Here is an 18,324-nt window from a genome sequence, read left to right on the forward strand (position 1 = left end):
TGCTTGTTTGTTTGGTGGCCACGAGGCCTTTCGTTTGTTGTCGAGTCTTTAATTTGGGCATGCCTTTGGTATTTCTCCTTTTTGTACATATTGGTTTTCGTCACCATCTGAACAAATGATAATCCTCTTGCGCTGGCCAACCAAGAGGAGTCAAGGCCCTTGACCTAGGTAAGGCAGGTGTCTCCTGGGTACATGCACTCAACCCCTGGTCACATACGCTTCCTTCTCACATTAATGGACACGATCATTCCAGTTACAGAACCGTTAGGCAAACCTAGAACCCCTAGACTTAGTGAGTACAGAGTAGGCTGTCTAGTCAACAACACACACACAGCGTACCTGTAGCCACGTCCCTGACCAGCAGGGGGTGCTGTTTGGAGAGAGTGAACCCATGACCTCTGGAGTCCAACACCGGGTCTCTGACGATCTGAACCGTTAGCCTCACCGGGAAGTTCTGACTGGACACGCTGGCTGACCGGTTGGTTCTCCCATCGCCAAGGATCCGCTCTCTGAGAGGTCAAACAGGGTTTAAACAGGGGTTAGAGGTCAGGGGTTATTGAGAGTGGCAGAGCAGCTGGTGTGAGACTATGTGAGTTAAGTCTTTGTGTTAAACACGAAATTAGACTCGCTACAAAGTGGCTAGTCATCCCTCTCCTTCTCGCCCTGTCAGCTGTTTCTGACATGTTTACTAAGCATGCAAAAAAAATGGCCCATCCACATACTTCATGTAAATATATATAGATGCACTGAACAAAAAATATAAATGCAACCTGTAAAGTGTTGGTCCCATGTTTCATGAGCTGAAATTTAAACATCTCAGAAATGTTCCATACGCACAGAAAACATATTTCTCTCAAGTTTTTGTTCACAAATTTGTTTACATTCCTGTTAGTGAGCATTTCTCCTTTGCCGAGATAATCCATCCACCTGACAGGTGTGGCATATCAAGGAGCTGATTATACAGCATGGTCATTCAACTGGTGCACTTTGTGCTGGGGGCAATAGAAGGTCACTCTAAAATGTGCAGTTTTGTCACTAAACACAATGTCACAGATATCTCAAGTCTTGAGGGAGCGTACAATTGGCATGCTGACTGCAGGATTGTCCACCAGAGCTGTTTCCAGATAATTTTATGTTCATTTCATTACCATAAGCCGCCTCCAACGTGGTTTTAGAGAATTTGGCAGTACGTCCAACCGGCCTCACAACCATAGACCATGTGTAACCACGCCAGCCCAGGACTTCCACATCCGGCTTCTTCATCCGCGGGATCATCTGAGACCAGCCAACCGGACAGCTGATGAAACTGTGGGTTTGCACAACCAAAGAATTTCTGCACAAACTGTCAGAAACCGTCTCAGGGAGCTTGTCGTCCTCACCAGGGTCTTAACCAGACTGCAGTTCGGCGTCGTAACCGGCTTCAGTGGGTAAATGCTCACCTTTGATGGCCACTGGCACGCTGGAGAAATGTGCTCTTCACGGATGAATCCCAGTTTCAATTGTACCAGGCAGATGGCAGACAAATGTGTACGGCATCGTGTGGGCGAGCGGTTAGCTGAAGTCAGCGTTATGAACAGAGTGACTCATGGTGACGGTGGGGTTATGGTATGGGCAGGCATAAGCTACGGACAACGAGCACAATTGCATTTTATCGATGGCAATTTGAATGCACAGAGATACCGTGACAAGATTCTGAGGCCCTTTGTCATCCCATTCCTCTGCTGCCATCACCTCATGTTTCAGCATTATAATGCACAACCCCATGTTGCAAGGATCTGAAAATGTCCCAGTTCTTCCATGGCCTGCATGCTCACCAGAGATGTCACCCATTAAGCATGTTTGGGATGCTCTGGATCGACGTGTAGGACAGCGTGTTCCAGTTCCCTCCAATGTCCAGCAAGTTTGCACAGCCAGTGAAGAGGAGTGGGACAACATTCCACTGACCACAATCAACAGCATGATCAACTCTGATCCACACCCCTACCTTTTTTAAGGTATCTGTGACCAACAGATGCAAATCTGGTGAAATCCATAGATTAGGGCCTAATGAATGTATTTCAATTGACTGATTTCCTTATATGAACTGTAACTCAGTAAAATCTTTGAAATTGTTGCATGTTTTTGTTCAGTGTATATGTGTGTGTGCATGTGTTTGTTGATACTGTACCTGCTGAGTGATTCTCGGGTGCGTCTGATCAACGTGCCCACCACCTGCTGCACCCGGCTGGCCCTACGGCTACGAGACGGAGACCGGCTCCTACTCCTCTCCTTCTCCTCCATTTAACTACACACAGAGATGAGAGATGAGAGAGAGACTGATAAGGGAAACAGAAGGCATCAAAGCAAGGAAAAATATGCAAGGAGAAAAAGGAAGAGAGAGCTTTTTAGTGTGATGCTGTGTTGGACATTCCACTTGGTACCACAATTATGTGCCAGATCTGCATATTGATTTCATCATGTTTATATTGCAGAGGTTGTCACTTGCCCTGAATACCACGAATAATCAGATATATGAACAAGGTAGAGGGAGGAGGGCGTCAGAAGGGTATTCAACTCTGCATGAACAAGACAAAACACGTCATACTCAACAAGATGTGACACACGGGACCACCAGGCTTATAGGATATATAGGACATGCTAAAATGCTGGCAGTTCCACTTTAAGAAGGAACACACACACACACAGACGCTGCTTGCCTCTGTATTTATCACTACTGACAACTTTGCAGTAGTGCACTTCTGTTCAGCCTGCCCTTTATGCGGGGATGTGAGAGGGCTGGGAACAAGGGATGAAGGGAGGTATAGAAAGGAGGAGGACGAGGGAGAGAGGTCATTGTGTTTTAATCAAATCCCAGATGAATGTGGTCAGCATTCGTTCAGTCCGACCACAACTCATTGCCAACAACACCGCTCGACACTGTTTCCTCCCCAACAGCCAATCAATAGCCCTCCTCACCTTGCGCGTATTCCTCCTCTGATAATTCACTGACATGTTTTATTTGATGTCTCTGATGTTAAAGGTCCAATGCAGCTGTTTTTATCTCAATATCAAATCATTTTCTGGGTAACAATTAAATCGCTGTGATCGTCTTCAATTAAAATGGTCAAAACGACACAAAAATAGCTTCTTAGCAAAGAGCAATTTCTCAAGCAAGAGCTTTGCTAGGACTGTCTGGGAGTGGTCTGAGTAAGCAGGGGGAAACTGAAAGCTAGCCGTTATTGGCAGAGCGGTTTGGAACTCTCTCTCTTGTTGGTCTATTAACCAATTTATTGCCTGGTGATGACACCAAGTAGGCCAAAACTCCATCCCACCAAAATAACAGGCCGAAATGTCAGGCAGCATTTCACAGTGTAACTCCAACCTCATAGTGTGGAAATATATATACAATACAAGAAAATCACATCTTTGACTGCACTGGGTAATTATAACTTAATAGAGTATCCAAACTTGTGTTAGTCGTGTAGATACAGTCGGGACAGTCTGGGTTCCGGTATGATGCTAAAACTGGACATAGACCGGCAAAGTCTGGGTAAAGTGAATTTAAATCGCATCATCTGTTCAATAAAATCAATCTATTGTTCATTTGTTGACATCCGTGTTGTATTGTCTGTCTATAATGTTCGCATTCAATAAAGGTCTAGCTTGACCATCACCACTGTAATTAATAGATGGTATCATACTGTGAGGTGAATGAACTTCCCCTGTAACCCTGCTGCTAGCAGGCTGCACAGCAGGAGAGGGAGAGGGGTGAGATTTTGGCATGTGAGAGAGAGATAAAGAGAGAGATAAAGAGAGAGATAGCGAGAGAGCGAGAGAGAGAGAGAGAGAGAGAGCGAGAGAGCGAGAGAGAGAGAGAGAGCGAGAGAGATCAATAGTGGCTAATGATAATGAATGTGAGGATAAAGCCCAGTGATACAGCCTTTCCTCTACCACCACCTCCATCTACAGCTGAAGCTAATCACTTCCACAAAAACACGGTAGACTTTCCTCAAGCTCAGAGTGAAACCGCCGTCCGGTCTGCTCGTTCTGCTTCAGTAACTAAAGCACCTGAGTGCTATTAGTCCGGTTCAGTCTGAGTGTCTGTGCTTCAGCCAACCTCCTTGTCTTGTCACGCGTGCCCTGCCATGCAATGGCCATGGAGCTGGCTGAAGAGGAAGAAAGTAACTGCCAACTTCAGGCTCATGTTCTGTCATGACGTTGCCCTCTTTGGGTACAGTGAGCACTATTCTCCCTCCCTCTGCACCATCACCCTCTCTCTCTGTCTCTCCTACAGGCTGGTGCACCTCAGGTCGTGAATTCCTGGAGGAGAATCCTGCGTCATGGCCAGACAGTATAGAGAGAGTGAGTTTTTGTAGAGAGAAACAAAGGAATTTCTTCCAACTCACAGAACTTGAGGTCCGAACAATATTTATGTTCTGGAGAATGTATAAAAGATCGGTGAAGAATCCAGCTACAAACTGGTCCGTTTGGTACAATTTTGTGAAACTCATGAGAGACAATACGGCCACATTAACATAACTCTGTTTATACAATAGTCTCAGTTATGAGGCTTACATCTAATTGTTGTATAAAATGAATGAGTAAAGATGATACTATTTGTGAAATGACGTGATGCTATTAGATGATAATGTGAGAGAATTGTATTTCTGTTTAAAGCTTCACTAAGTCATTGGCACGCCCCCAGGGGCACAGACAGGACCTGGCGTCATGAGACAGCCCTTTTCAATGTTCCCAATAAAACCCCCACCTGGGTTTTCTATCACTAGACCAGCTTACCTCGATAACGAGAGGGCCAAGGTTTGAGACCAGACCAGTACCTCTATCACAGAGGGAAAAAAGGGTTTGAGTAGATTGCTGAATCTTTTAACCATCCCACGTGGTTCAACTTTTAGACTACCGATACCGACAGAATAAGAACAAGTCTTTGATATGAATTTACTAGTCTGCAGCTAGGAATTCGGTATCATTGAACGAGAAGACCGACAACCACCGAAACTATTCTATAACGACATGAATGAATGTCACTCTGAACTATCCATTCTAACCACCTCAGAGAGAGAGGGTGGACAAACTCTCCAACAGAAACAAACTTTTCAACAGAGATCCCGACGACACACTGAGGGTAAATATATATATTGATTGCAATTATTCCCGAATGAGTGAGCGTTCATGTGCAAATTAGCATTTAAATTGTTATAATTATCAACTTTGTAGTGTCTCATCTCAGTTGACCCCCACTTCCCTTCTTGTCCCCCAAGCCGCGATACCGGTTTATCCCACTAGGGAAACTCCGTTATCATTTCCTTGTAACTATCTACCGTTTGTTTATGCATTTCTGTGAATTACTTAGTTAGTAAATAAATTATTTAAGACAATTGATGTAATGATGACTCATAGTGAAGACTGGGTTCGTGCAGATAACCAACAATTTACGACGTTTGGAATGAGACTAATGTGAGGTAAAGAATAATTAATTAATTTGAAGACTAATTGATCAGATATTAAATATCTGAAAGTTATATTAGGAAAATTATAACTTTGTAATCTGAATATTTTCCTTGGTGCCCCGGCTTCCTAGTTAATTACAGTTACATGATTAATCAGTTTAATCGCGTAACAATAATTACAGAGTTATTTGATAAATAAGTCTTCCGTTTTAATGATGCCAAAGACAAGACAGTTCTATCAATCAGAGGAATTAGCTGGTGAAATCAGACTTAATGTTCACTGGCTCAGGTTCTGAATGATGCACAGCAGACCGGTTGCATTTCTCTCGCTGATCAATTGGGGGAAGGAGGACTAATTCAACAAAGATATTTTCTACAGAAACTGTAGTGAGCCGACTTGTTCAGTCCTTCGCTACAGTACACTGAAAGTGCTGTAAGGTGTAAGGTGAATGCTCTCACACGCTATGCCAGACCGCTAACATCCTACCAATCGGAATGAATGGGCGTAGGCGCTAAGCTAAGGCTAGTCCTGTCTGCTAACGTCATCCCCATTGAAGTGAAGGCTCTTAGGTGCTACAGCTAAGGCTAGCCCTCTGGCGTTGCCCTCATTGAAGCCAATGCTGTGGGTCTATAAGAGGATCCTGTCCTCTTTCGGAGAGGACCTGGACAGGGTGTAACTTTGGCACCCTGTTGACTCGGATTGATCCAGATTGATGTGGATGAGGGGTGACTCGCTTTTGACAGCTGGGCCTGAAAGACCGGCTACTTCTGAGACACACATTATCGAAACCTGTTCGATCAATCTGAGATGGACATTGTGCTGATCAGGTGTGTGTGTGGACGTGTTTAACTATTCTTGTGGGGACCAGAAGTCCCCACAATAATAGTAAACAAAAAATGTTTGACCAACTGGGGACATTTTGTTAGTCCCCACAAGGGCAAATGCTATATCTAGGGGGCTTAGGGTTAAGGTTAGAATTAGTGTTAGGGTTATAACTAGGTTTAGGGGTTAGGAGTTAGGGGTTAGGAGTTAGGTTGTATGGTTAAGGTTAGAGTTAGGGTTAAGGCTAGGTTTTATGGTTAAGGTTAGAGTTAGGGTTAAGGCTAGGTTTTATGGTTAAGGTTAGAGTTAGAGTTAAGGATAGGTTTTATGGTTAAGGTTAGAGTTAGGGTTAGAGTTAGAGTTAAGGCTAGGTTTTATGGTTAAGGTTAGAGTTAGGGTTAGAGTTAGGGTTAAGGTTAGGTTTTATGGTTAAGGTTAGAGTTAGAGTTAGGATTAGAGTTAGGGTTAAAGTTAGAATTGTTCGAATTGTTAAAATTGTTAAAATTGTGTCTCATGAGAGACGTCCTTCTCTCTCATGTTTCTGAGCAGAGTGGGAGAGATGAAGCTGTCCAGACCAAACTCTTTCTTGTAGCAAATATACACAGGAGACAATATCAATGTGTGTGTGTGTGTGTGTGTGTGTGTGTGTGTGTGTGTGTGTGTGTGTGTGTGTGTGTGTGTGTGTGTGTGTGTGTGTGTGTGTGTGTGTGCACTTACAGATGGATCTGTTAGTATGTGTGTGTATCCATGCTGCAGTGTTGACTCAGGTGAAACCTGTCCCTCTCCCCTTTTCTATCTCCCTCCTCTCTTCATCTCTCTCTCTCTCTCTCTCTCTCTCTCTCTCTCTCTCTCTCTCTCTCCCCCTCCCTCCCTCTCTCTCCCTCCCTCCCTCCCTCCCTCCTCCCCTTGCCGAGTCAGGAAGTCATCTTGGGTGATAGTTTCTCTTTGCTGCTGCAGACACCATCCATAAATACATGATCACCCGGATCACTGGAGGAGTGTGTTCACTGCTGACCCAACTCTCTTAGCAGAATGCTTTTTTTAACCTATGTTGGCTATACAATACAACATGAATTTTCAGACTTTTTGGCAAAATAACACAATGAACTTTTGTATCTCATTACTCACTCCTTAAACTCTCTCAAATAATCCAATAGCGATCGGCAAATAGGAGCATATAGATTGTTATGCTAATGTTAATATATTAAAATATACTGAAGTCGTTAAGGAGAGAGATGAAGAAGCCACCTCAAAGTATTGAAACATTTAGTGAAGGTGCTATGACCAGATACCTACCTACCTACCTACTGTCTGTCTGTCTGTCTGTCTGTCTGTCTGTCTGTCTGTCTGTCTGTCTGTCTGTCTGTCTGTCTGTCTGTCTGTCTGTCTGTCTGTCTGTCTGTCTGTCTGTCTGTCTGCCTGCCTGCCTGCCTGCCTGCCTGCCTGTCTGTCTGTCTGTCTGCCTGCCTGCCTGCCTGCCTGCCTGCCTGCCTGCCTGCCTGTCTGTCTGTCTGTCTGTCTGTCTGTCACTCACCGTGGTATGGATTGTCTCTTCTGGATTCCCGAACAGGAAAACCCTCTTGCCTTCTGTGACATCAGCTCCGGAGTCCCATCAGGATTAGCCGAGAAGAGGTGGAGGAGGGCCCCTGTGATCATCAGAACCAATCAGACTTTTTAATACCCGTAGTCACCTGTGCAGAATGGAACAACAAATCAATCAGTTACACTGCCATTGCCTTTTGATTCCTTTCGCAAAACAATGACCTTTTCTGGGTGAAGTGATATAATGCAAAAGTGCTATGTCATCATAACGTGTTTGTCATAAGAAAATGACTGAACAAGCAGACATTTAGTCTTTATCCTCCTGTTAGAACCAGTACAAGCAGAATTGTGTTTTTTTATTAAAGAGGCCACTACTGTTTTCCCCACCCCCAGGCCTCCGTGCTGCAATCTAAGCAGTGTAGCCTGAAAAGCACATCATGGTGTGATGGAGAAGAGGCACTCTAACTGTGTCTGGCTGTCTGAATTAAAATTGCATATCAACCCAGTTCAGAGACGGACCAACTAGCCCCTTTTAGAAACTGCTAGAGGAAAGACTGTGAATTCCACTGCGGTTGAAAGAAGCTAATCCCCGAGGATCTCGGACAAACAAGGCTACAGCAATAATAAAAGGAGGACAACTCTTTTATACAAACGTCAACTGTGAATAGCTGAAGTGAGCAAAATATGCTCAGACCATGTTCTGTGCACTTCTACAAAGGCAAATCTAATATAGTGGCGCGCTGAGTCTGAATAAATCTTTGCCTTATCGAATAAAGACACATGATTAAACACTCCTTTAGTGCCTCTCTATTCTCTCATTTCAGGGGCTCCTGTTCCCTGAATGGCCCTGACACGCAGCTCCATCACCAGGCCCTGTGTCCCAAACACAGTGCTCTTTCACCAGGCTTGGTCCCCAGTGCGCAGCTCGGAAAAAGACCCAGACCCACATAAAATGCAGGGCAGATTAATAATGCATAGAGCTAATGCAGCTAGCTAGGCCTCCTACCTACTCCAGCCTCCTCTGCCAACACATGCACCAAAAGAGGAGTGACGGAAGGAGGAGAGGAAATGGAGAGAGAGGGGTGCAGGGGGTGAAGAGGTGAAGAAGGGGGGGACTGTGGAGAGTGAAAGGAGAGCAGAGGGAGCAGGGGCCCAAGAGAAGGGGAAGGCGGCAGAGAAAGAGTGAACGCGAATTGGCCAAGGGGGAGAAAGAGAAAAGGACAGGATATTGGAGGGGGTTGTAGTGAGGGAGGAATTTTAAAGCGGGTTTTATTGGAGGCGCAGCAGCACAGGAGACGAGATGTCGATGTGGAGTTAAGAGGAAATAACAGCTGGCTGTTTTATTGAGGAGGAAAGGCTGATCATTATAGCATTTCTCCACAATACAGTACAAACATAGGCCAGCAGCAGACATTGATGTAGTCAATCGTTAAATCATTTTTTAATAAAAAATTACATTCAGCATTGTTAACATTTTCCAGCAGTGTGATAGATAAAGGATGTTTGTTTTTAAAAAGTTGTTTATGAGGTTTTATAGTGTAAAGAAAAGTGTACATTCAAAACAGGATACTAAAAATGTATATGCAATGTTTTTCTTCTTACCTTTCTTTAACCAGGTAGGCAGTTGAGAACAAGTTCTCATTTACAACTGCGACCTGGCCAAGATAAAGCAAAGCAGTGCGACAAAAACAACACAGAGTTACACATGGGATAAACAAACGTACGGTCAATAACACAATAGAAACATCTATACACAGTGTGTGCAAATGTGGTAAGACTAGGGAGGTATGGCAATAAATAGGCCATGGTCGCAAAATAATTTCATTTTAGTATTAACACTGGAGCGATAGATGTGCAGATGATGATGTGCAAGTAGAGATACTGGGGTGCAAAAGAGCACAAATAAATAACAATATGGGGATGAGGTCGTTGGGTGGACTATTTACAGATGGGCTGTGTACAGGTGATTGGTAAGCTGAAGCTTAAAGTTAGTGTCGGGAGATATAAGCCTCCAGCCTCAGTGATTCAAATGCACACTAACCTATAAAAAATGAACAAAGACATCATGTGGATATCCAGAGGTTGCTTTTTAAGTAAAGCAAATGCATCGTAATAACGTGAAATCAGTACTTAAAATCATGGTTGGGATATCCCTGTCTGTCTTTCTGTCTGTCTGTCTGTGGATCGTGATAAGACTGCTCCTAATCTGGCTCTGAATCGATAGTAATCATGACTGTCCACAGACTTCATCAGTACCGCTTGTATCCTGTCTTGGCTTTCTTTCTCTCTTTCTCTGCGACGTTCTCCATCTCGACCGTCATTAGTATAGCTTGCAGCCTGTCTTAGCTTTCTTTCCTTCTCTCTCCCTTCCACTTTCACCATCTTGGACTTTCTCTCTTTCTCTCACTCAATATCACTCTCCTCTCACTCTCAACCATGGAACAATCACTTTTGATAAGGTTTTCTGTTTGGAAACCCACACAGCATCTCTTGTGACCGACTCCGGTTCCACCCGTTAAACTTTTAACGAACAAACACGCATACATAGAGACACTAAGTCTCTGTTCATCTTCCCTGAATTCCCTCTCTCTTTCTCTCTCTCTCTCTCTTTCTTTCTTTCTCTGAGAGGTATTATTGAATGGGAGGCGCTGCCAGCTGGACAGGAAACACCATCGAGTTGAAATCCAATTAGGCATGCTAAGACAAGACAGGCCAAGACCGGACCGGGGCGGGGCCACACTGGGTCAAACCCACAACAGACAGTACAGGAGAAATCTATCTACAGAAAGGGCTGACATGGAGCTCATCCACAGGCCCTGCCACCTTCCTCTGGGCGTGCCACTCGTGGAGCTCTCCTACCTGGCCCTGTCACCGTCCTCTGAGGGTCCCACACAAGCCCTGTCCCATTGACTGATATGGTGGAAACGGACAGGAAGGCCTAAACACCTGCTTGATGTTTTTTATTTATTTTTATTTTACCTTTATTTAACTAGGCAAATCAGTTGTTCTCAGCAGTAAAGGATTTAGCAATGAATTTGACACAGACCCCTGTCATTCATCTTCTACACATGAAGAGGTAAGCCCAGAGACAACCCTTTTGTGTTTTGTGGACTGCAATTATTATGTATTTTTAATATTGCAACAATCCAGGCTTTATTTACACAGGCAGCCCAATTCTGATATTTTTGGTCTTTTGACCAATCACATCAGATCTTTTCAAAAAAAATTCAGAGCTGATCTGATTGGTCAAAAAAACTATTAGTGAATAATTATTTTAAATCAGAATTTGGCAGCCTAAGTGTTCTCTTTTTTTTTACATGTATTTAACTAGGCAAGTCAGTTAAGATCAAATTCTTATTTTACAATGGCGGCCTACCACGGCCAAACCCTCCCCTAACCCGGACGACCTCTTTGAGGAGGTCACCAAACTTCAGTCAAAGGCGATACACACATGCACCCACACACCCACCCTAAATACAGTATTTAATCACTAAAAGTGGAGGTCCCAATCCTTAAAAACCTTGATTAGTATATCTATCCTTGTCTCTATCCTTAACCTTTAATGAGCTTTTATACGTGGGAGAGTAGTGGTATATGTTCCAATACAAACCCTTTCACTGTGTGGCTGCATGTGGCCTTGGCCTATGACTAAAAACACAGGTCTTTTTTGGGATCGACCAGTTGTCTGCTATTAACGTCTGAGGCCTAATTCTGCCTGAGTGGACGACCCCTCCCTCCGCCCATGAGGAGGAGCACAGTGGGAGACAGATCTGTTCAGGACCTCAGTCTGACACTGAGTTGCACCAGACCAAACCGGACCAAACTAGCCCAGAACAGGCGACAGAGACGGAACAGGATTGGAGAGGGGCTGTGCAGAGTACAAACTAATACATCAAAGAAAGCCATACACTGTATAGTTGTGTTATATAATATAATATAAACTGGGTGGTTTGAGCCCTGAATGCTGATTGGCTGACAGCCGTGGTATATCAGGCCGTATACCACGGGTATGACAAAACATTTATTTTTTTACTACTCTAATTACGTTGGTAACCAGTTTATAATAGCAATAAGGCACCTCAGGGGTTTGTGGTATATGACCAATATACCACGGCTAAAGACTGTGTCCAGGCACGACGCAAAACCAGACACGATATGGTTGTGTTATATAATATGCCTTTAAAAAGACATATAACGGTGCAAACAACCAAATGAATCAAATGACTGTATATAAAAATATAAATAAAGAGACGATTAATAATTAGGAAGCTTCATTAAGGACCGACCACTCCTGTTGTTTATTCACCAGGAGCTCTCCATTAGATTGTTACTGCTTGTTCGGTTGGCGATGTTCCGTTTTCTCTGTTCCCTTCCAGACCTAATCAAATCTACCGCCCCGTTCTGCGTTCCACCTGTCTGCTCATTCCATTAGCATCATTAAGATGGAACCTGCCGTGCACCACTCATTTCATCTCCACTTGCAATGGTGACCGGGGGGGAAGCTTGAGTTCCCCAATGCACTATTTAATACTAGGCCATTGGAAGATTAATAGTCTGCTGTGTTCCAGTTATTTGTCTGGGGGTTTTTCATTGGGTCAGAGAGAGGACTCCCTGGATAGGTCACTATCTGTCTGGGAAGAAGAGCTTGGGAAGTAAGTGGGTGAATAGAAATCATACTCCAAATCAACCCCTTCTCCCTAGCCCGGCCTATAGGCGTTTCATGTATACAGGTCAGATCTCAAAGAATGGTTGTACACCATATGATACCAGCTCCACCTTGCCCTCTGACTGGCAAGATGGAATTGTCTCTATATTGCTGCCACCTATGGAGCGGTAGGTAGCCTAGCGGTTAGAGAGGTGGCAGGTAATTCAGCGGGTTAGAGAGGTGACAGGTATTCAGCGGGTTAGAGAGGTGACAGGTATTCAGTGGGTTAGAGAGGTGACAGGTATTCAGCGGGTTAGAGGTGACAGGTATTCAGCGGGTTAGAGAGGTGACAGGTATTCAGCGGGTTAGAGAGGTGGCAGGTATTCAGCAGGTTAGAGAGGTGGCAGGTATTCAGCGGGTTAGAGAGGTGGCAGGTATTCAGCGGGTTAGAGAGGTGGCAGGTATTCAGCGGGTTAGAGAGGTGGCAGGTATTCAGCGGGTTAGAGAGGTGGCAGGTATTCAGCGGGTTAGAGAGGTGGCAGGTATTCAACGGGTTAGAGAGGTGACAGGTATTCCGCGGGTTAGAGAGGTGAGCCAGAAACCGGAAGGTTGCCAGTTCACATCATGTGTCTGATAGGAAAGATCCAGCAGTGAGCTGGCAACCGGAGGGTTGCTGGTATCAAATTCAAATCAAAATCAAATTTATTTGTCACATACACATGGTTAGCAAATGTTAATGCGAGTGTAGCGAAATGCTTGTGCTTCTAGTTCTGACAATGCAGTAATAACCAACGAGTAATCTAACCTAACAATTCCAAAACTACTACTTTATACACACAAGTGTAAAGGGATAAAGAATATGTACATAAAGATATATGAATGAGTGATGGTACAGAACGGCATAGGCAAGATGCAGTAGATGGTATCGACTACAGTATATACATATGAGATGAGTAATGTAGGGTATGTAAACAAAGTGGCATAGTTTAAAGTGGCTAGTGATACATGCATTACATAAAGATGCAGTAGATGATATAGGGTACAGTATATACATATACATATGAGATGAGTAATGTAGGGTATGTAAACATTATATTAAGTAGCATTGTTTAAAGTGGCTAGTGATATATTTTACATCAATTTCCATCAATTCCCATTATTAAAGTGGCTGGAGTTGAGTCAGTGTGTTGGCAGCAGCCCCTCAATGTTAGTGGTGGCTGTTTAACAGTCTGATGGCCTTGAGATAGAAGCTGTTTTTCAGTCTCTCGGTTCCTGCTCTGATGCACCTGTACTGACCTCGCCTTCTGGATGATAGCGGGGTGAACAGGCAGTGGCTCGGGTGGTTGTTGTCCTTGATGATCTTTATGGCCTTCCTGTGACATCGGGTGGTGTAGGTGTCCTGGAGGGCAGGTAGTTTGCCCCCGGTGATGTGTTGTGCAGACCTCACTACCCTCTGGAGAGCCTTACGGTTGTGGGCGGAGCAGTTGCCGTACCAGGCGGTGATACAGCCCGACAGGATGCTCTCGATTGTGCATCTGTAGAAGTTTGTGAGTGCTTTTGGTGACAAGCCAAATTTCTTCAGCCTCCTGAGGTTGAAGAGGCGCTGCTGCGCCTTCTTCACGACGCTGTCTGTGTGGGTGGACCAATTCAGTTTGTCCGTGATGTGTACGCCGAGGAACTTAAAACTTACTACCCTCTCCACTACTGTCCCATCGATGTGGATAGGGGGGTGCTCCCTCTGCTGTTTCCTGAAGTCCACAATCATCTCTTTTGTTTTGTTGGCGTTGAGTGTGAGGTTATTTTCCTGTCACCACACTCCGAGGGCCCTCACCTCCTCCGTGTAGGCCGTCTCGTCATTGTTGGTAATCAAGCCTACCACTGTAGTGTCGTCCGCAAACTTGATGATTGAGTTGGAGGCGTGCATGGCCAAGCAGTCATGGGTGAACAGGGAGTACAGGAGAAGGCTCAGAACGCACCCTTGTGGGGACCCAGTGTTGAGGATCAGCAGGGTGGAAATGTTGTTACCTACCCTCACCACCTGGGGGCGGCCCGTCAGGAAGTCCAGTACCCAGTTGCACAGAGCGGGGTTGAGACCCAGGGTCTCGAGCTTGATGACGAGTTTGGAGGGTACTATGGTGTTAAATGCTGAGCTGTAGTCGATGAACAGCATTCTCACATAGGTATTCCTTTTGTCCAGATGGGTTAGGGCAGTGTGCAGTATGGTTGAGATTGCATCGTCTATGGACCTATTTGGGCGGTAAGCAAATTGGAGTGGGTCTGGGGTGTCAGGTAGGGTGGAGGTGATATGGTCCTTGACTAGTCTCTCAAAGCACTTAATGATGACGGAAGTGAGTGCTACGGGGCGCTAGTCGTTTAGCTCAGTTACCTTAGCTTTCTTGGGAACAGGGACAATGGTGGCCCTCTTGAAGCATGTGGGAACAGCAGACTGGGATAAGGATTGATTGAATATGTCCGTAAACACACCAGCCAGCTGGTCTGCGCATGCTCTGAGGACGCGGCTGGGGATGCCATCTGGGCCTGCAGCCTTGCGAGGGTTAACACGTTTAAATGTTTTACTCGCGTCGGCTGCAGTGAAGGACAGTCCACAGGTTTTGGTAGCGGGCCGTGTCAGTGGCACTGTATTGTCCTCAAAGCGGGCAAAAACGTTATTTAGTCTGCCTGGGAGCAAGACATCCTGGTCCGTGACGGGGTTGGTTTTCTTTTTGTAATCCGTGATTGACTGTAGACCCTGCCACATAACTCTTGTGTCTGAGCCGTTGAATTGTGACTCTACTTTGTCTCTATACTGACGCTTAGCTTCTTTGATTGCCTTGCGGAGGGAATAGCTACACTCTTTGTATTCGGTCATGTTTCCCTGGTTAAAAGCAGTGGTTCGCGCTTTCAGTTTCACACGAATGCTGCCATCAATCCACAGTTTCTGGTTTGGGAATGTTTTAATCATTGCTATGCGAACAACATCATCAATGCACTTTCTAATGAACTCGCTCACCGAATCAGCGTATTCGTCAATGTTGTTGTTGGACGCAATGCGGAACATATTCCAATCCACGTGATCGAAGCAGTCTTGAAGCGTGGAATCAGATTGGTCGGACCAGCGTTGAACAGACCTGAGTGCGGGAGCTTCTTGTTTTAGTTTCTGTCTGTAGGCAGGAAGCAACAAAATGGAGTCGTGGTCAGCTTTTCCAAAAGGAGGGCGGGGGAGGGCCTTATATGCGTCGCTGAAGTTAGAATAGCAACGATCCAAGGTTTTACCAGCCCTGGTTGTGCAATCGATATGCTGATACAATTTAGGGAGTCTTGTTTTCAGATTAGCCTTGTTAAAATCCCCAGCTACAATGAATGCAGCCTCAGGATATGTGGTTTCCAGTTTGCAAAGAGTCAAATAAAGTTTGTTCAGGGCCATCTATGTGTCTACTTGGGGGGAAATATATACGGCTGTGATTATAATCGAAGAGAATTCCCTTGGTAGATAATGCGGACGACATTTGATTGTGAGGAATTCTAAGTCAGGTGAACAGAAGGACTTGAGTTCCTGTATGTTGTTGTGGTCACGCCACGTCTCGTTAATCTTAAGGCATACGCCCCCGCCCCTCTTCTGACCAGAAAGATGTTTGTTTCTGTCGGCGCGATGCGTGAAGAAACCAGCTGGCTGCACCGATTCCGTTAGCGTCTCTCAAGTGAGCCATGTTTCCGTGAAGCAAAGAACGTTACAGTCTCTGATGTCCCTCTGGAATGCTACCCTTGCTCGGATTTCATCAACCTTGTTGTCAAGAGACTGGACATTGGCGAGTAGTATGCTAGGGAGTGGTGCTTGATGTGCCCGTCTCTGGAGCCTGACCAGAAGACCGCTACGTTTCCCTCTTTTACGATGTCTTTGTTTTGGGTCGCCGGCTGGGATCCATTCCGTTGTCCTGGGTGGAAGGCAGAACACAGGATCCGCTTCGCGAAAGTCATATTCCTGGTCGTACTGATGGTGAGTTGACGTTGCTCTTATATTCAGTAGTTCTTCCCGACTGTATGTAATGAAACCTAAGATTACCTAGAGTACCAATGTAAGAAATAACCCGTAAAAAAACTAAAAACTGCATAGTTTCCTAGGAACACGAAGCGAGGCGGCCATCTCTGTCGGCGCCGGAAATTCTTCATGTGATTGCCTGCCGTTGTGCCACTGAACAAGGTAATTACCCCCCCACAACAACTGCTCCAGCGTAGAAGCTCCCTGCTCAACCTGTATATATGTTTAGGAGGGGTTGGACTAAAGTGGAAGTCAAATTTTGGTTGAACCTTGTGTACAATTGACAAATATAGTAATCTTAATCTTAAACTATCCAATCATGTAAAAGGAGTTTGGAGATGATTTGGGATTGGACATAAGTCTGGGATGAGTGACCTCTGCTTCTCTTATGTCTAGGCCAAACCTTTTTACATGTTCATAGATCATGGTGCTGTTATGTCTGGAAGGGACTCTAGAGTATACAGTGGATTTATGGTGCACAGTATGTCTCAGTGCTGGTCCATTGGCCAATCCAACCCATTATAACACTTTGAGAAGACAAACAGAAAGACAGCCCAACCATTAAATGGATTTGTGTTCAGATAAAAAATGATTGACAACCTGACAGTCTCTGGCTGCCAAAATGTGTCTGGGGCAATAACATGCATCGAATTACTTAATGACCGCCATTATTAGTTGGTCTGGTGATCGATTGGCTGACTGATCAGTAGGAACAGACACCAGCACACAACTCAAACTGCCCTAGAGACAAGAAGGGCTAAATATTAAATGACGCCACTGTGGCTTGAGTCAAAAGTAGTGCACTATGTAGGGAATAGGCTGCCATTTGAGATGTGGAGGCTCCAGGGTAAGAGGGAGCCAGCCGTAAGTAGGGCAGAAGAGCACTCAGTGGGGTAGATCCCAGCACAGGCAGGCAGACAGTTAGGTAGACAGACAAGCAGACAGACAGGCAGACAGACAGGGAGAGAGGCAGATAGGCAGTTAGGTAGACAGGCAGACAGACAGGCAGTGAGCCTTTCCTGATGTGAGTGTCATCCCATTCGCATTTCTCCACTGGCTGAGTGACCTCAGAGCAACAGTTCCATCACATGTTATAACATGCATCCCTGAGTCATCATGCATCCCGGAGTCAGCATGCATCCCTGAGTCATCATGCATCCCCTGAGTCATCATGCACAACGCCTGCAGCACTGGCATAGCAGCACTGGCAACACACAGACACACACACACATTTGCACATATACACACGTGTTCACACACTCACAATCACACACACACACTCTCACTGAGCAGTCACGCCCATAGGGCAGCACAAGACCAGGACAACAACCACCCATGTGTGAGATGATGCAGGCTATGTGTGTCAGCATGTGTGAGTGTGTAGGAATGTCGGTACATATATGAACATTAACTAGTCAGTGATAGCCTAATATTCTGTGACATTAAATACATAATCTCCTGGGCCCCATGTACATTTTGTGTACAGTAGAGCACATGTCTGGCCTATATATAATCAGAATCAGTGGTCATATTAAATCATGTCATGCATTAAATAAAGGACACAGAACGGCAAACGCATTGTTCCGGTCTAGTTGTGTTGCGCTCTTCTTGCTTCGCATGGAATGGAAACGTGCACTGAATGAACGTCGCATTTTCACAAACCTATGGATACGCGCATGAGGAAAAGGGCTAATTCTGTCTCTCTCCACACCTCGCACCACACGGCCCGATGCCCATTGATAACAAGACATATTGGCCATTTAATATAAAGGCGTTTTACTACACCACTAGAGACGCCGGTCACCATCTCTGGATCTACTCTGATTCAATT

General features: G+C 45.1%; 1 protein-coding gene across 3 annotated transcripts in view; it reads right to left on the reverse strand.

Annotated features, from left to right (window-relative positions):
- Positions 1–18,324, reverse strand: part of LOC115130590 (FERM and PDZ domain-containing protein 1-like) — a 43,583-nt gene that overhangs the window by 24,333 nt on the left and 926 nt on the right. For 2 of the 3 annotated variants that reach the window (XM_065019649.1, XM_065019647.1), the window contains exons 2-4: positions 7,805–7,961; positions 2,168–2,284; positions 340–509 (exon numbers count right to left, since the gene is read on the reverse strand). In XM_065019649.1, coding sequence (XP_064875721.1) covers positions 340–509; positions 2,168–2,280 — 283 coding nt within the window. In that variant the 5' untranslated portion in view covers positions 2,281–2,284; positions 7,805–7,961. Of the gene's footprint in view, positions 1–339; positions 510–2,167; positions 2,285–7,804; positions 11,208–18,324 lie in introns of those variants that run through there. The other variant, XM_065019648.1, reaches the window with a different exon arrangement.

This window comes from Oncorhynchus nerka, linkage group LG6, assembly GCF_034236695.1.
Source record: "Oncorhynchus nerka isolate Pitt River linkage group LG6, Oner_Uvic_2.0, whole genome shotgun sequence".
Classification (NCBI taxonomy): Eukaryota; Metazoa; Chordata; class Actinopteri; order Salmoniformes; family Salmonidae; genus Oncorhynchus; species Oncorhynchus nerka.